Source organism: Hyperolius riggenbachi, chromosome 10, assembly GCF_040937935.1.
Source record: "Hyperolius riggenbachi isolate aHypRig1 chromosome 10, aHypRig1.pri, whole genome shotgun sequence".
Classification (NCBI taxonomy): Eukaryota; Metazoa; Chordata; class Amphibia; order Anura; family Hyperoliidae; genus Hyperolius; species Hyperolius riggenbachi.
The window spans coordinates 232440094-232459665 of NC_090655.1; the positions used below are offsets into that span (position 1 = coordinate 232440094).

The window sequence follows — 19572 nt, forward strand, 5'->3', positions numbered from 1 at the left end:
AATGCATGCCCTGCATCCAAGACAAGTGCTAACATTTATTAAACTAGGAGGAACTTTAGCTTCCAATATAGTTTGCATGCAAAGTATATTATATTAGACACTTGTGCCACGGTGAGGCAAACCTCCAGGAAAGTGACCGAACCTAAATTTAAAACCTTGGGAGCAGCTAAGAAAAAAAAATGTGTAACTTACATTTGGTTGAACAGCGAGGAGAACGCCAGCGCATACCACTAAGGCTGCATCTGAAATGACCACCAGCTCAGTGTGAAGCACCTAAATAGATTTTCTGCACACTTCGCATTCAATTCAGATGCAAATCATATGCAAATCTGCTACTACTTATCATGCAAACAGGAAACTCAGGAGGAGGGGCTGGGAGCAGCTAACCTGACAGTTACATAGTTACAAAGTTAAGGAAAGGTGGGGGGAAAGGCTGCGCATCCCTAAACATGTTGCAATTGAATGGTTAATCGCACAGGCATACACCGCCTCTGCCAGACTGAAAAATGCATGCCATGCATCCAAGACAAGTGCTAACATTTATTAAACTAGGAGGAACTTTAGCTTCCAATATGGTTTGCATGCAAAGTATATTATACTAGACACTTGCGCCACGGTGAGGCAAACCTCCAGGCAAGTGACCTAACCTAAATTTAAAACCTTGGCAGCCCAGCCCCTCCTCCTGAGTTTCCTGTTTGCATGATAAGTAGTAGCAGATTTGCATATGATTTGCATCTGAATTGAATGCGAAGTGTGCAGAAAATCTATTTAGGTGCTTCACACTGAGCTGGTGGTCATTTCAGATGCAGCCTTAGTGGTATGCGCTGGCGTTCTCCTTACTACTTTTCACAGTTTTCCAAAGTAAATTGGTGGAAAAAATATCCCTGCGCTTAATGAAAATGTTTACCATATATTCCGGCGTATAAGACGACTGGGCGTATAAGACGACCCCCCAACTTTTCCAGTTAAAATATAGAGTTTGGGATATACTGACCGTATAAGACTACCCCTCTTCCAACGCACACCAAATAAAAAAAATCATGTACTGGTGTTGTATATGACCAGATACTGGTGCTGTACTGTATGTGTTACCCAGTATATAACAGTATATAGTCAATTTACTTGTTGCATTGGTCAGCTCTCCTTGTCTACCTGTTTATCAGAGCGGTATGGAAGAATAGATTGCGTTCCCTCAGCAGGGAGATCTGAGAGGCGGTAACAGGAAAGGGCGTATCACCCCGCAACAATTACACCCGGCGTATAAGACGACCCCCAACTTTTCAGAAGATTTTCAAGGGTTAAAAAGTAGTCTTATACGCAGGAATATACAGTAAACGTGACTGAATAAAGAGGCTGATTTTCAGCCTCTTTATATCAATCATACATCTCCCCAATGAAAGTTTACTGAAAGGAGATGACTTAAGCCCGATGCACAATTTTGATTGGCCAATCACTAGACAATTTTACCCCTACTAGCAAGCTCCCAGCCAGTGAACAGAGCAGCTGGCACCGCTTTTAGCTGCTCATGGAAAAGAGGCCTGAATCTTCATCTAAAATTTTGTTGTGGGCCCAAAGAAAAGCATGTGTAGAGTGCAGACTCAGTATGCAGTCACGACACAGTATAGGAAAAATCAGTAAAACCTACTGAGTGGCTATCGTGAGCTCCCAAACGTATCCACCCCATGTACTGTACCCAATGCTGCTATAACATTACATGGCATTAAACTAAAATTAAAAAAAAAAGGTTTTGGTTTTATTTTGAACCAGAAACAACACAGTGAACAAAAATGTACAAAAATAGTTTACTGTCAGCAAATATGAGTAAACGCCATCCTCGGTAGTTTTCATTTGACATTTGCTCACAATTTCTAAATCTCTATACAGTGTGGACATTCTTGTCTTTCCATTATTACCGCTCTAAAGCAGCAAAGTGCTGTGGATATGCGAGCTTCAGCCCATGAGGTACCCCCTGGAAGAAAGGAAAGAAACAGTAGTATTCTAGGGAACATAATAATAATAGAAACTTGCAGTGCTCTCACCCTACGTATGTCATCATTCCTTTCTAAACAAAGCCAAATGACTCAGTGCTGAAGATCCACTATAAGGCCTCTTGCACACTGCATGGATTTCCGATTCAGATTCCGCTTTTTAATCGGTTTTTACATCCGATTCCGATTTTTACTCTTTACTGCACACTGCATTTTTTGATCCGTTTTTCTGTTGAATGTATTCAGGGAAAATCGGAATCGGAAAACGGATTTGCAGTGTGCAGGGAGCCTAATAACTATTACTGGATGCCAGAGAAGCTCATCAATCAGGGACACTTCTATACAGGGCTGTGGAGTCGGAGTTGGAGTCAGAGTCGAGGAGTCGGGGCAATTTTGGGTACCCGGAGTCGGAGTTGCACTCGGAGTCGTTGATTTCATAAACTGAGGAGTCGGAGTCGTCTGATTTTTGAACAAAATCCACAGCCCTGTTAAGTATTAGACTAAGGAGTTGGATTCAAGGAGTCGGAGCCATTTTGGGTACCCGGAGTTGGAGTCGGAGTTTCATAAACTGAGGAGTCGGAAGATTTTTGTACCGACTCCACAGCCCTGCTTCTAGGGACTATGAACTACCTCCCCCATCTGCCCATCGCACTATACTGAGGACAGCAATAATGTGGCATTATAGTGATCGGACAGCGACAGAGGCGCACAAATATCAGATTTTTACAAGTTCAAAAATTGCAGTGTATAATTTGCACATATCTACTGTGTTCTGGCCACACCCCTTCATCATGGATCACTTGGCCACTCCCACTTATTGTTGTCATGTGCCCCACTGGCTCTCACTCAGTCAGCTTGTCCTTCCTTCTAATTTTCACATGGTGAGAAGTAGACATGGTAAGTGAGATGTAAATAATTTAAAGTTGATGCAGGATTCTGCAAATTATGCAATAGGATTAAAATGGTCCATTTTCAAGCTGCATACATTTGCATAATCCTGTATCAACTCGGAAATATTTGCATCCAACTGACCATCCCTTGTGAGGAGTATTCGTTAATTTCAGCATCAAGGCTATTTTCGTGTTAAAGGGAACCCTATGAGAGAGTGATAGGGAGGCTGCCATACTGATTCCCCTTTACCACTTGCCTGGCAGTCCTGCTGGTCTCTTTGGCTGCAGTAGTGTCTGTCTGAATCACACACCTGAAATAAGCATGCGGCTAACCTAATCAGACTTGAGTCAGAGCACCTGATCTGCATGCTTATTCAGGGTCTATAGCTAAAAGTAAATGGGGGGGGGGGGACTTGGGGAAAGGTAGTAGGGCCAATTCTATTCCTCCTCCTAATCACCAGGTAATTTTAACCCTGACTGCCACTATTGTTCCACACAATTAAATCGTGTACTAATCAGCAGGTGAAAAAGGATGATTTTTTATTTAATCTCAGGACTACAAAGCATTTAAAAGTGTGTTGAGACACATCAATTAAAATCAACAGCGCTGTTGCACACAAACAATGACACACATAGACATAGCCAGGCAGACACAACCTGCAGCTGCACACTCCTAACCAGGGGATGGGGTCCCTACAGAAAGTCCATATCTTCTATGGATGACCTCTTATTAGCAACATACACCTCCATTACTGCAAGGAGCAATTCAGTTGATCAGGCGAAAGCAAAGTAAGCAAAAGCAAGAAGCACAAGGTATATCCAATGCTGGATCTCATATAGGCTTTTTTGCACACTATTCAAAGTGTAAGCAGTTCCAAGCCTCATAGATATTCCCAAGCATAGGGTAAGCACTTTCACTGTATACTCACAAATCACTTATGGTTGCTCCCATAGGATGTTTTGATTGGTTGGAGCGATTCCCTGATGATTACTCACACTAGAGGGTTATGGAGGAGTAGCTCAAGAATGTTCATTTATGGGGGCCCCCCTGCGAATGCTTGCGCAGCATATACAGTCCGCTCAGAAAACTCCTCCAGGTAAAGGTAGGCGGAGCTGAAATGTACAGGCTTCAACCACATGTGTCCAGCAGCACATGTCGGATCACAATTTACAAGGTACCCGGACCGCTGTAGCGTCAGATGCCAGCCACCAATCCAGGCTCCAAACAGCAACCGCGTGCTCACTGGAAGTCACTTAGTCGGACCGCAGGGTTGCCTTTGCCTCAGCTATCAGCGTGTGTCACCAAGGCCGACTAGTTTCGTCCGCATCACTTCTGGACTTCCTCAGGGCGTGGCTATGGAGCAGCAGGCCAATCCTTGATAAGGTACTCCTGGCTTCACCCTCCGCGCATCGATTGGTCAGGAGCGCTGTGTCCTTCAAGAGGAACCTCCTCTCGATACATCTGTCTCCCGTGCTGCCGCTCTGTAGCTTATATCGCACTACTTGGGAGTTTGCAGATCTAAAGGGAAGCTCCGCAGTTATCCTCACAGAAACAACTTAGTGAGTTCAAGCATTTCCTTTACATGAGAGTATATATTAATTAATCAAGCTCGACTAAGATTAAATCCATTGAGTATAGATGCAAACTATGTATTGCAATAGAGATTCAAAGCAATACTTTCTATAAAAGGTATAGGGTAGATACATTTAGTTGGCTTGGAATTTAGCCATCCACATCTTCAATCATACCTCATAAACATTCTCAAAAGGGAAAAGAAAAACAAAGAAAGACTAGGGGAGATTGATTCACCAAACTGGCGATCAATCGCCGATCGATCACCAGATTGTCAATCATAATGGTAACAATCAGATGGCAATAATTACATGAAACCATCTAATTATCCTTTTGGATGAAAAAGATGTGAAATCTTGCGCTGCTAGGGCAGTAGTCAAGGGTGGCCGAATGACGTCACACTTTAGCTGCTCCTCTTAGAGCCCGGCTGTCAGAGGCTTGTTATAAGAGACAAAAAATAAAAGGAGGAGGAGCGCTCCTAGTGTAACATCGCTTTATTAAAACAATTGCGCAAAATAAAAATTCACTTACTAGATGTAAGGTGAATACAAGCATGTAAAATCCTTAAAAGTCCTTCCTTGGCGATCGCACCTCAGACTGCCGTGGCCATCGGAGTCGAGAGGGTCTGATGGAAAGTGACCCTGGATGCCCCAAGAAAAACCGTGTGCTGGCTGCGTTATAACGCGTTTCGGCGTTCCACGCCTTCATCAGATAACGCCAGGGTCACTTTCCATCAGACCCTCTCGACTCCGATGGCCACGGCAGTCTGAGGTGCGATCGCCAAGGAAGGACTTTTAAGGATTTTACATGCTTGTATTCACCTTACATCTAGTAAGTGAATTTTTATTTTGCGCAATTGTTTTAATAAAGCGATGTTACACTAGGAGCGCTCCTCCTCCTTTTATTAATTATCCTTTTGCCCAGGGGATGGAAGTAATGGAAGTCTCGACTGTCCCAACAAGAAGTTTTTATAGAAAACTCCTGAGAGAAAAATCTACATTTAAGCCATATGGTTGTCTTCATCTCAGCCTATACATCCACATTGCTTCTCGCTGTAGCAACCTCTCCTCACTTCTGGTTGCACGTGTGGGTACACTCAGGCTATCAATGCACATCGCTTAAAGGCCCATAATAGAACTATTATGCATCTCATAGAAATTTTCTGCGATAGGTGATTTTCTCTCACCACTCGCAATATTACCGAGGTGTTCGAGCAGACGTGCCTTGAACGCCCTAATTGTCATACCCACATAATATTTGTTACATGGGCATATGATCAAGTAGACTATCCATGTTGAGTTACAATTCAGAAAACTTTTTACTTTGAACTCCCTCAGATTGTCCTGAGATGAGAACTTGTCCGTCCTCATTACAAAAGGACATGCCTTACATGATCCACAGATATACAGTACATACCTGCTGGAGGTGGGATACGATCCTCCCTCCCTTCTCGGTAACTCTGACTGAACTAGGACATCTCGTAAATTTATCGCTCGACGAGCTGTTATCAGGGGTCTTGGACCCACGATAGTACTGATTTTAGGGTCCAGTTGCAATATTTTCCAACAATCCTGGAGGACTTGTTAAGTTCACTCCAGTGTGCATTAAACTGTGTCACTATCCTCACACTACCTTTGCCTTTACCTCTCTCAGGACGAGCACGGGGGCAGAGAAATGACTCCCGATCAGTGCGAAGTGCTCTATTATAGCTTCGCCGGAGTGTCCTATGTGGGTACCCTCTCTTACGAAACCGCTCATACATTTCGTCATCCTCTCTTTTAAATTGCTCGACATCCGAGCAATTCCATCGAATCCTTAAGAACTGTCCCGTGGGGATCCCCCCAACCAAGGACCTCGGATGATGGCTCGCCGCATGGAGGAGGGTATTACCTGCAGTTGGCTTACGAAAAGTTTTTGTTGTCAGTCTGTTACCCACCTTGACAATTTCCAGATCCAGGAAAGTGAACAAAATTACCAAACTCCTCCGCAGTACCCCTCCACACGACGAGCACATCATCGATGTACCTCAGCCACAGGGACACACCCCCACGGAACAGCTAATTCTGATATACCTCCTGTTCCTCCCAAACCCCCAAATGGAGGCAGGCGTAAGCCGGAGCACATGCTGCCCCCATGCTCGTCCCCTTCAGCTGGTGATAGTAGTAGTAGTCTATGGCTAAACGTGTAAAGACACAGGGCCAATAAGACAGCCAGGTATTTTTAAAAGGAAATCAAGATGGCAGCCTCCATTTCTTTCTCACCTCAGGGGTGTTGGAACATTTTCAATGAAGGGCACAGGAAAATCCACCAGTGAATTAGTTGCAACCTATCATTGTACTGCAGTAAGCAGGACATCCTGAGTGGTTCTACCTCCCCATGCCATGTCAGCTGAGACATGTCACGTTCATTATAGGTACAGCGCCAGGCAGGGGTTCCGTTGCATTTATCCCTTGTCCCAACCGCCACGGACCCGATCGAACATGTCTGCCTGACATCTTGCAGCATGTCTGATTAATGCATGTGACAAATTTTGGACCAAAATTGGTCGCATCGTCGATCAGGCATGCTTTTCACGGCACAGATTTCTATCGATTCGATTATAATAATCAAATTTGATAGTTGATCGGCCGCCAAGTTGCCTGATGTATGGCCACCTGTAGAATTCTACTTCATGACAAACATGATGCAGAAGAGTAAAATGAGCACAGAACTTACGGCAGCTTCATCCTCATGAAGACTCGAGCCATGAAGAAGCTGAGCAGGACGCACACAAAGCCAATAAACAGCAGCAGGAATCTGTTCAGCTTCGGGATATTTGGTGCATTGGATCGATCCAGGATGATGAAGCCTAATCCTCCCATTGTAAAGAGGAAGCTGGAGGCCAGTCCTTCCATGATGTACTGACCGTTCACCCTGCAGAGGAAACACAGGCACTCATTACACACATTCCTTATACTATACAGTCAATGGGTTTCCACAATCACGCTTATGTTACCAGAATCACAACACAAAATACTGTACAGAGCTCACTAATCACAGCACAGTCTCTCCACACAGGATGTGACTATCCGTACTCTAGAGGAATGCTGCATGTCCGCCAAAGTGCATCTCCTACTAGACCTTAGGCCTGTTAGAATAGCGTGTGCTGGAACACGCGAAAGCTGTGTCTGTTTGCCTCCTTCCCCCTCTGCAAACAGTCTGCTCTCCTTCTCATGGGGACCAACCAATCAGAAGCCTGAAATAGCGGCTGTATTGACATGAACACAGGCGGTGGAAGCAGCGACTTAGGAGTTTTATTTTAAAGCATACAGTGGTGATATGACTTGCATTCACCTTTCCAAAGCAAGTGTACACTGTACTTAAAGAGAATCTGTATTGTTAAAATCGCACAAAAGTAAACATACCAGTGCATTAGGGGACATCTCCTATTCCCCTCTGTCACAATTTCGCCGCTCCCCGCCGCATTAAAAGTGGTTAAAAACAGTTTTAAAAAGTTTGTTTATAAACAAACAAAATGGCCACCAAAACAGGAAGTAGGTTGATGTACAGTATGTCCACACATAGAAAATACATCCATACACAAGCAGGCTGTATACAGCCTTCCTTTTGAATCTCAAGAGATAATTTGTGTGTTTCTTTCCCCCTGCAGTTCTCATGCACTGAAGTGTCAGGCTGCTCTTTTCTTCCTGCAGAGTGCAGACAGCTTTGCCTTTGTCTGTAATTCCTCAGTATGTGAAAGCCCAGCCAGCTCAGAGGACGATTTATCCAGCTTGTAAAAGATGAGAGAAGAGAGAAGCTGCTCTAATCTAAATAATACACAGGCAGTGTGCAGAGAGGGGGGAGTTCATAGCAGAACCACAACACTGAAGAACTTGGCAGCCTTCCAGACACAGGCCGACAAGTCTGACAGGGGAAAGATACATTGATTTATTACAGAGACAGTGATCGTATGAAGTGCTGCAGTTAGCCAGAACACATTAGAATAGCTTTTGGAACTTGTAGGATGATAAAAAACAGGATGCAATTTTTGTTACGGAGTCTCTTTAAGGTGCTTCCTTATTGTAATAGCACACAAGGATACACATGCAGTATACTTCTCGCTTCCATAAGCATTCCCTCATCCAGCCTTTGCTGTGGCTGTATCAGAACAACTCAGTAGGCATTTTTGGGGCCTGGCAGAGGTATGAACAAGGCAGTGATGCACAGGAACCAGTTAGGGTTACAGAAATTTTATAGAGCAGTTTTTGGACAACTGAGGGTGTAATGTAAAATATGCCAGTTCATTGTATCACGGCCTGGCAACGCAGTGCCGTTCTGCTTCTGTGACTTGAGTAATGTGTGAAGCAAAACTAAGTATGTGAATTATCTCCAATAATATACTGTCTGTAGGCAACAGCACATGAATCGCTGGATCCTCACCGGTTGCTTTGTGAAGAACATTTTACAGATTTCAAATAATTGTGTCACTGTATCATTAAACTGGTTAACACCAGACAAACTGAAGGGAAAAAAAATTAAACCAGTAAATCTGATTCTCTGACAACAAAACAAAACACAGCAAAAAAAGCATTGTAAGAAATGGGCTGTATGAGATTCACAGCTTGCTTTTGTTCCAGAACCATGTGCTCTGCATGCAAGGACACACCAGAATTGCATGCACGGATACACCTGCGTGCACCCACACAGGATCGCACACACAGATACACCTGCATGCACCCACACAAAATTGAAAGGACAGATACACCTGCATACACCCACACAGATACACCCGCGTGCACCCACACAGAATTGCACGCACGGATACACCTACGCGCACACACCACATAATCGCATGTATGGACACCTGCCTGTGCACACCACAGAATCGCATGCACGGAAACACCTACCTGCATACACAACATAATTACATGCACGGAAACACCTACCTGCATACACAACATAATTACATGCACGGAAACACCTACTTGCATACACAACATAATTACATGCACGGAAACACCTACCTGCATACACAACAGAATTAGAGACAAGACAAGACAAATAACATTTATATTGCGCTTTTCTCCTTGCGGACTCAAAGCGCCAGAGCAGAGCAGCAGCCACTAGGGAGCGCTCTATTGGCAGTAGCAGTGTAAGGGAGACTTGCCAAAGGTCTCCTACTGAATTAGTGCTGGCTTACTGAACAGGCAGAGCCGAGATTCGAACCCTGGTCGCCTGTGTCAGAGGCAGAGCCCTTAACCATTACACCTTCAGCCAACTGCTGCTGCACGGAATTACATGCACGGAAACACCTACCTGCATATACAACAGAATTACATGCACGGAAACACCTACCTGCATATACAACAGAATTACATGCATGGACACACCTATGTGCATACACCACAGAATCACATGCACACACCACAGAATCGCATGCACACACCACAGAATCGCATGTACGGATGCACCTGTGCGTGCACATCACAACCCCTGCCTAGAATGCGAATGTCACCTCCACCCAAAGCTGTGAACATGCAATTTAAAACTTGAGCAGTTCTAAATCGCGTGGCACCGCTACACGGGTGGAAACACGTGTGTGGGGGTTAGTTCCAGGAAAGTATTCAGTCCAGTCGAATACTTAGAGGATTGGGAACAGGAGGGAACCCGAGGACAACAAGCAGCTCTCTGGCCACTCAGTAGGAGGTAATCTTTCATTCACAGAGGGGACACTCAGATCTTCTCGGTTTATGGACGTGGTTGAACTGTGCAGGCACCAGAAGGGCTCACACCTGTGCAGTAGCAAAACCACACAAGTACACAACTTTGTGTTACTGCACAGGCCGTACTTTGTACCTGCATAGAGGAAAGGGAGTACAAGCAGCATTCAATAGTGATGTTGAATATTGTACAATAGGTCCCAGCACAGGAAGACCGGGGAAGCATCTGGAATATCCAGAAGATTCCCCTACTGAGGTGAGCATCTAACTCCCCCCCCCCCCCCCCCCCCCCACTGACTTCAGGTACCTAATAAGAAGTGTACTCTAAAGTCTGACTTCTGAATTTGCCCATCTATCACTCTCACCTATAGGCCAAGAAAGCCACTGGTCTTTGGTGCCCATGTTCATCTGTCATAGAGCCAACGCTGGGAGGTTCCACAATCACATCATAAATGATCCCTAGAGGTCAAAGAGGAAACGTGAAGTAAATTAATGAAAGTTATTTATAAAAGCGAAAAACAACAAAATCAAAACAAAACAAATCAATGGGTTATTCCGAACGGGTCTCCCTAGTGTGGCTCCTTGATCTATGCAGGTATGGCCTGTCCCGCACACCCGCCGTGCCGCTCACTGTCTCAGCACACTTCGAGTCCGCCCACATCCTCTCATTGGCTGGCCGGTTTATGGTGACTCATATACGCAATCTAGGAACTGTACTGTACAACTTACCCTGTGAGTTGACCAGGAGAATAATTGCATCTAAAGGTCCATGCACACATCCAATTTTTATCCGCAGATGACTGGCCAATTTTACCACTTCCATGTAGTATGAGAGCGTACCTACACAATGGGCCTGATTCACAAAGCGGTGCAAAGTGTTTGCACGCCTGTGAAAAGCCCTTTATCACGCCTAAACTCACGCGTGATAAAAAGAAACTCGCGCGCAATCGCGCGGCGCACGGTGCAGTGCGCGCGATGCTCCCATTAAACCCTATGGGCGCTGCGCGCGGAGTTGCGCGATTGCGCGCGCAAATCTTTGCGCGCTGGACTTTGCGCGCGATAAAGAGCACAAAACGGTGCTAACTCAGTGGTGCAAAGCTTATCACGCCTAAAGTCTTTTAGACGTGATAACTGAGTTATCACCGCTTTGTGAATCAGGCCCCATATGTGCATAGTATGGTATTTAAATTCTGTTGGCCCTCATACTACATGGAAGTGGAAAAATTGGCCAGTCATCTTCAGATTAAAATTGTATGTATGTATGGTGCCTAAGTTTGGCGGGTATTGTATGTAACCCACATACTGTGACTGTATATGCTGCAACTTTCGGATCTGTGCATCTACTGCTGTCTTGCATTCAAACAAACATATTGGTTTATCATCTGTGTATCCTTCATCGCTTGCTTATTGGTCTGTCGATACGGATTATGCTGGGACACCGAGTTTTGGCTGCTATGATTTGCTCAATCATCAATCTGTCTATAGCTTGAACAAAATCACATATATACCCATTTGGATGCTTGGTGAGTGTTTTGGTTGTGGCGGTGCCGTGGGGGTGCTCGGGATGGCCATTCTGCATTTTTAGTAATCGTTTGTGTTTTTTGCATTCTTGAATAGAATGATGGCATTTTACATTTGAATATTTTGTAAGGCTGATTTTTTTACTTGTACTCCTCCATTTAATTACCCTATTGTTTACTTTTATTCCAAGCTAAAGGGCATTCCAGTGACAGTCCGGCGTGTGTACAGTCTGTCGGCGGACTGATACGGCTGTTTCTGAAAACAGCCATATCAGTCTGCAGACAGACTGTATACACGCCGGACTGTCGCTGGAACGCCCACCCAGCGGGAGGTGACGACGGACCCGTCGTTGCCTCCAGTCCGGCGTGTGTACGGTCCTTACGGCTGGCAAACAACCACATGACCAACTAATAACAGGTTGTTTGCCAGATCTAAATAGAGGATCAATCTGACCAACTATTATGCAGGTTGGAATGTGTGTACAACTCTTTTGAACAACTTTGTTGTTTTTTAATGAAGACATGTTGTACAGTTTGTTATTTAGCTTGCACACATAGTATTTAAGTGAGTTGATCTAGTTGGTTGGCGCGTGTACGTACTTGTTAGGTTAACAACTTGCTGTGCGGTTGGCTGTGCATTAAGTTGGACGTGTGTATGAGCCTTAAGAAAAGATACAAATGCACGGTAGCTCTACCAGAAGTCATGCATGTTTGTCTGAGCTGCAGGTACCTTTCTATGGCGTAAAGAGCAGAGGAGAAGCAGGATGCTTATACAGAGAAAGTGTACAGTGTTAAAGCGGGAGTGTCACCATAAAAATCAAATTTCAGCAACAACTGGTCTGAGTGTATTAAGTGATAAAGATGCTAATCCTGCATTCAAAACTTTTTCTGCTGTTATGGTTTGGAGTTATCACATACTTTAGGAGCACTGGCCCTTTAGTAGTTGCATGCTAGGGGTTCTTTTTTGTCTATAATATATTCCTCCTTTTTCTTTTTATTTCCCTGCCTAGCTGCTTATCTGAAACATGATCCTCTGCTCACTTGTGTTTACAAGTAAGGCAGAGGTGACTCAGCGATTGGAGGAGAAAAGAAAAAAAGTTGAGGGAAGAAATTACATTGGTATTTAGCCTCAGCTGTGGGCAAAAGACATGGACCCCACCAGGAACAGAATTCTCTTAATTTACTATATACAAATATGTGTTATGTAAGTAGATCAAGTATCTATCTACTTATATGTGTGTTTTTTTCCCTGGCATAGTATGGCTGATCCTACTGCTTTAATAAAGTGTATAGGCTATGTGTGGATGGTGCCAGGCTGCATCAAGTAATGTCACACTAACCAATTACAATAAAAGAGTGCCTTTATTGTTCAAATTGACATAAGCCAATGTTTGGGACATCAGGATTATTGCTGTCCTGCTCCTTGTTAAAGGGGCACTGTAAAGTCCTGAAATGTTGAATTATCTATGGTAAAGTCAAAGAATAAAAGGCCCATTTGATGAAAGTGCTGAAACGAAAACAACCAAGAAAAAGTTCCATTGTGGCACATAGTTAATTACTGGAGTTTTGACAGTTTTGTAAGATATTGGATGCTTATGTACACATATGAACATAAAAGTCATCAAAAGTATATTGCCTGTAAGGAACTCATATTATTATATTACAGTTTGACAATTTTGTGGATCTGACATACAAAATCTAGAGTGTAGCTGACTAATGCCAACGATAATCCATAACGTGCAACAGTGGAGAGGCAACAACAGAGACAAGAATTTTTGACAAAATAATGGACAAAAGTGGAGAAATGCACACCTGTTGCAGCACATTTGCTACTATGAAAAACCCTTTCCTGTCAATGCAATAGTCAACAAGGAAGATGTTGAAAGTTTGCTTTTTCAGTCTGTTGAGAGCTAAATAAAGTTATCAACCTTGCAATAATTCTAATGAAGAAATGAAGGTGAGGCACACAAGCTCAATCAGTGTCACCTGTTAGCATACGACTTGATCCTTATCCTTTGGGTGACACTGCAATGCTCAAGTGATGTACTCAAGGCAACAGCTGAGGGACACATCTGTTTCTATAGAGACAGGAGGAAGGAAAATAGCACAGCAGACAATAGAGTGGGCATCAGCAGGTGAAGTCAGGTGACACCTGTACACACACTAGCCCCATGTAGTGTCTACTTAGCTTTACAAAAAACTTGATATGTTTTTGCTTTGGACATAGTGCTATACATATTTTTCCCCTAGTTTTACTTAAAGTGTAACTGTTGGGTATAAAATCAATTCTTTATTTTTACCTGGTAAACGAATAATAAAGATGCTAACCAGGCAATCCAAAAGTTAAAATCTCTATTACTTTTCTTGTTGATAAATGATCATTCACCAATTTACCTGACTCTTATTTGGTACACACAAAATTTAGTACACAAAAAGGAAGTTGCAGGGCATGCTGGGTTGTCCTTTTTTGCTTCTCTACTTCCCCCTCAGACTTAACTAATGCAGCCTGATTGGCTGAAGCCTCTTTCCCTCCTGTTTTCCCCTCCCACACCTCTGTTCCTCTCTGATTGGCCAATATTTCTCATGCTGAGACAATGCACTTTCTATAGTGAAGGGTGGGCAATGCATATACAATCAGGCAGAGGAGAGTAAGGGAGGAAATTACATCAGGATTGCTTGGCTTCAAAATAGCCACAGTTAAAATGGGAAATGCTAAGAAGGATTTTCTATTTTTTACTGTAGAAAAATCACTAAAATCAAACTGTGGACAGTGCAATACATATGTTATGCAAGTACAGCAAGTATTTATATACTTATATATGTGGGTTTTTTATGAGATAGTATGGCTGACAGCTCCTCTTTAATGTATTCCTGCATGGATTGGGAATGAGTAGCTGCCTCTGCTAAATTTATTTGCACACTCTGGAACTCACATGCTCATCTTAGCTTCACTTACTTAGGAAGTCCCTAAGTGTGAACATCTATCATAGATACTTGCTCCAGATCGCTGCTGAAATCTACAGAAAATTGATGTGCTGAGTATGGAAGGAATAGATTCCTTCCTGAATCAACTCCTTTCACAGAGCAATCAAATGTTTTGCTATATCGGATGGTAATCTGTAAGTGTATGTCCAACCTTACTATTACTGTAGAGGACAAAGAATTGCAAAATCTGCCCTGCAAGCAATACGCTATTACCTTACTATCTCACCTCCAGTGATGAGGAAGTAGGAGACCACCACTATAGCATAAACAGTCATTGCTGAGGGCATATGCAGCCAGGACGGCTTCTTCAGCTTGAGGTTGGGACATTCTAGTACAGTGAAGGGTATCCGGTATAGGGACTCCATTGTGCAGCCTCACAGCCCCTGTACAGAGAGAGAATGCAGAGTCATCATACATTCTTCTCCCACCCGCCCTGCACTCCAATATACAGGAAAACTTAGGCTAGGTTCACACATACATGGGATGAAAATGTGTACAGTTGCATTCCAGTCCAGAACATTTTCATCCATTTTGTATGTTAGTTTTAACAGACATGAATGGAACAGACAGAATATGATGACAACTATAGTGTTTCTTGCTTTCTAGTAGCCCACTACCATAAATACCATCTAAAAGTCAACGCGCTCTGGTATTTCAAACCCTAAAACCAATAGAGAGTGCGCTCTCAACTGAGTATAGCAAGTACTTCACAGAATCATAAACAAAAAGTCCAGCGCACATCCTTTTAAAACCAAACTATCACAGTCAATCATTTCACTGTTGAGGTTTGAAATAATTGAAGCTTCAGATGCCGACAGTTGTCATCAATCCACCACCAGATAGCACCCAACAGGAAACAGACTCACCGATTAAATCAGGGCTGTGGAGTCGGTACAAAAATCCACCGACTCCGACTCCTCAGTTTAGGATTCCACCGACTCCTCGACTCCGACTCCTCTAATTTGCATATTACAATTTTGTTGATTGAAAGTATGTAACATGAAAAATCGTCTCTTAACTGCCAACGCTTAGGAATTTTAAAAGACAACTGAAGTGAGAAGGATATGGAGACTGCCATATTTATTCCCTTTAGTCATAAACTAAAACTAGTCCTTGGTAAGAGTACTTGTAAAAGGTACAGACCGGAACAAAGAACATCTATCAGGCCCTAGGCAATGTAACTGTGGGTACATGTAAGAGTGATGTGCAGGTACTCTGCAGGGGAATAAGAATATTCTTCCTCTATTACACATTCTTCATGCACAATCTGAACCAGGTTAATGGGTGGTAGACAACACCTCTGTGTTCATGTGCACAACATTCTCAGTGGATTCTTTGCAGCTCTGTGGGGCGTGCATATGTATGTGTAACAAAGTAAACCTGAGACAGATAAAATTAAAGTTTTATACATACCTGGGGCTTCCTCCAGCCCTCTTCAGGCTAATCAGTCCCTCGCTGTCCTCCTCTGCCACCTGGAACTTCTGCTATGAGTCCAGGTACTTGAGCCAGTATGGCGTGGTGCGCATGCACACACTCTGCCACCGGGAGCGTACTACATCTGCGTAGCACTATTGCGCAGGTGCAGAACGCTCCTGGCTGTGGAAGCGGCATGCAGCCGTATAGCGCTGACTGGCTAAATTACCAGGACTCATAGCAGAAGATCCAGGTGGTGGAGGTGGACAGCGAGGGACTGATTAGCCTGAAGGGGGATGGAAGAAGCCCCAGGTATGTATAAAACTTTTCTTTTCATCCTTCTCAGGTACCATTTAATTCGTAGTCACCAAACCAATTTTTAACAACATATCAAATTATTTGATTTCATGAGCAAACATTTGCATAAATCAGAATTAACGCAGAATTATTTCTATCTCATTGACCATCTCTATTAGTGACACGGCTACACATCAGGCTTTATTCTTACAGCATACCGTAGATGTTATTTAGTATATTTAAGAGATTCCTGTGTACACATCATATATACAGTGACAATCAGATGTGTATATCTGACTTTAAAAATACCAGGGCTGTGGAGTCGGAGTCGGGGCAATTTTGGGCACCAGGAGTCGGAATTGGAGTCGGAGTCGTGGTTTCAGAAACTGAGGAGTCGGAGTTGGGAGTCGCATGCTTTTTGTACAAAATCCACAGCCCTTTTAAGTATTAGACTAAGGAGTCGGAGTCGGAGTCTCAGCAATTTTGGGTACCCGGAGTCGGAGTTGGAGTCGTGGTTTCAGAAACTGAGGAGTCGGATTCGGAGTCGGAAGATTTTTGGACCGACTTCACAGCCCTGAAAAATACGGGGACTGCTTTATTGGAGCAGCACAAGTAACTAATTTTGATAGGTTTATTTCATTTTTGTGGACTAAGCACAGCTATTACTGTATGTATAAATTATTTATGATGACTATTATCTGAGAAATATAACATTTTATCATATTTTCTATTTTAATAACAGTTTAAATTCATTAGAAGTCGGAGCATTTTTTCCCGACTCCGACTCCAGGCACCCAAAATTGCCCCGACTCCGACTCCACAGCCCTGGATTAAACAGTGTCCACAATCAGACTGGTCAAATATCGCATGATTCCAGGATGCCTCAGTACCTCAGGTCCTGGCTCCACTAGCTGTGTTCACACTTCATGTTCCAAGTACCTCAAATAAAAACTTTCCATAGCTTAATCCAGTTTAAAATCAACAGTACTTTATTAAAAAAAATTGCACTCACATGTTGCCAGTTGTATTTCGCATATAGAGTTTTTTTTCCCATGGGCTTTCCCCGGTTGCCAAGCCGGGCTATGCTGCACTTTTCGCATGTCACGTGGCCCTGCGTTCACTGCTTACTTCCTGGTACATCCAATCCCCGCCCGACTAGTTTCGTCACTCCCCTCCTGATGAGTCACAAGGGAGTGACGAAACTAGTCGGTCGGGGAATGGACGTGCCAGGAAGTAAGCGGTGACGGCGGAGAATGCAGGACCCCGTGACACGAGAAAAGTGCAGCATAGCCCGGCTTGGCGACGGGGGAGAGCCTACGCGAAATACAACTGGCAGCATGTGAGTGCAATTTATTTAATCGGTGAGTCTGTTTCCTGTTGGGTGCTATCTGGTGGTGGATTGATGACAACTGTCGGCATCAGAAGCTTCAATGATTTCAAAACTCAACAGTGAAATGATGGATTGTTTGTGATAGTTTGATTTTAAAAGGATGTGCGCTGGACTTTTAGTTTATGAGCCAACTACCATAGCCTGTATAGACTTCCCTGGAGTCTATTGCCTCCCTAGCCCTTTATAGACTTTTTTGGTGTCTAGTAGCGCACCCAAATTTAGAGTTCACTACTCTATAGGCCCCCCCATGTATATACTTTCCTTATGTCTAGTGATCTACCCTTTCTAGCCCATATAGACTTCCCTGCTGTCTAGTGGCCCCCCTCCCTAGCCCATATAGACTTCCCATGTGTCTAACTAACCAAAGGGGTAGTTATCACTGATATCACTCAGGCAGCCTCACCTCCACCTAGCGGTCACAGCGGGCAGGTGGAGCTGCAGGCGGCGGGGCAGAATGGGGGATCAGGAGGAGATCTCCCTGTCTGAACTCAGTAAGGACCTGCACACACAGGTCTGATGTAGCGGTAGCGGAGACCACTGGTAGGCAGCATTACAGCGCAAATTGATGACGTAGGGCAGCACTGGTCATTACAGCGCCCATACTACGGGTCTCCGGAGGTAAATGGGTGGGACAACTGATAAGTCCCTCCTTCTTGCCGTCCTCTTCCGGTGACGCCGGCACCAGGTATGGCTGCCTTACTGTGTAGCGGTATGAGTTGGATGTGTAATCCGGGGTAATCCTGGTTAGCGGTGAGGCGGCAGCACCCGGGAACGCTGCGGCGCGGTGAGCGGGCCTCCGGTGCTTTGTCTGAGGCTATATTGTGCGCATGCGCGGGGGGTTAGGGGGGCAGCTAGCCGGGAATGTGAGCCTGATCAAAACAGTGCCCAGGAGACTGATGTAGAAGTGCAGCTACTGCGCTGAGCAGGAAGTCTGGTAGCTCTCTGCACCTGGTTTGTGTCAGGGTTGTTGTAATTCTCTTTGCCCAGTGCTTGGATAACTCTTTTAGTAGTGATCCTCTTGGAGAATAAGTGAGTTTTTGTGTGAAGTTTCTTAAGACTTGCCATAAAGTTTTAATCTGTCTGAGAGAAAAAGATCTGTGTCGTGTTTTTTTTTTTACATTCATACCAGTAATTTTTAAGAATGTTTTTCTCTTCTTGCTGTAGTTGGCCATTGCTTGGAAATTTACACGACAGTTGCATTGACTTGGAATATAATTAAAATGTCCTCTCTATGCTATGCTAAACATGGCTGAGTAGTTTGCTCATGGCTGCCTCAGCTGAGAATCTAGTGCAGGTGTCCCCCAAAGCTCTTTTGAAGATCTGGACCGCTGAATCTTTGTAGCTAGGCAAGTTGGAGTGACCCAGCAGGAAACCTGATAGGGATTAGATTTCCAAACAGCACCCTACAATTTAAAGAGAAACACCGACCAAGAATTGAACTTTATCCCAATCATGAGAAATCTATTCCTTTTCTCAAACAGACCATCAGGGGGCGCTGTATGACTGATATTGTGGTGAAACACCTCCCACAAGAAACTCTGAGCACCATGGTACTCCTGGCAGTTTCCTTTCTGTGAACCGTGTTGCATTGTGGGAAATGGCTGTTTACCGCTGTTTCCAACTGCCAAAAAAGCATGCAGAGGCTACATCACCTGCCAACTAGAGATGTCTGTGAACGGTTCGGGAACCGTTCGCCAGGCGAACCCCTCACCCTGTACTACTTCTGGGTCACTATGACCCAGAGTAGTACAGCTGCGCTGGGCCGGTGGTGCATGTCCTTGATCGTGCCCCTGTTCACGGGCACTCTCTGCGCATGA

The 19572-nt window shown here is 44.2% G+C and overlaps 2 protein-coding genes across 7 annotated transcripts in view; one reads left to right on the forward strand and one right to left on the reverse strand.

Annotated features, from left to right (window-relative positions):
• Positions 1 to 19572, forward strand: part of LOC137534811 (large ribosomal subunit protein eL33-like) — a 243047-nt gene that overhangs the window by 209787 nt on the left and 13688 nt on the right. The window contains exon 1 of one of the 2 annotated variants that reach the window (XM_068256466.1): positions 18401 to 18440. The exons of the other annotated variant lie outside the window; for it this stretch is intronic. The gene's annotated coding sequence lies outside the window, so the exon portion shown is untranslated. Of the gene's footprint in view, positions 1 to 18400; positions 18441 to 19572 lie in introns of those variants that run through there. 2 annotated transcript variants of the gene reach the window in all.
• Positions 1789 to 18442, reverse strand: LOC137534793 (oligosaccharyltransferase complex subunit ostc-B-like). Of its 5 annotated transcripts, none has more exons than XM_068256451.1 (5): positions 18159 to 18378; positions 14882 to 15038; positions 10516 to 10609; positions 7167 to 7364; positions 1789 to 1969 (listed from the first exon to the last, which is right to left on the reverse strand). In XM_068256451.1, exons 2-5 carry the CDS (start codon positions 15018 to 15020, stop codon positions 1951 to 1953), a joined length of 450 nt encoding a protein of 149 aa, XP_068112552.1. In that variant the 5' UTR covers positions 15021 to 15038; positions 18159 to 18378; the 3' UTR covers positions 1789 to 1950. The 5 variants fall into 5 exon arrangements, with proteins under 5 accessions (XP_068112552.1, XP_068112548.1, XP_068112551.1 ...); XM_068256447.1 differs by lacking the exon at positions 1789 to 1969 and adding an exon at positions 3808 to 4397 and having other exon boundaries at positions 18159 to 18423; XM_068256450.1 differs by lacking the exons at positions 1789 to 1969; positions 14882 to 15038 and adding an exon at positions 3808 to 4397 and having other exon boundaries at positions 18159 to 18442.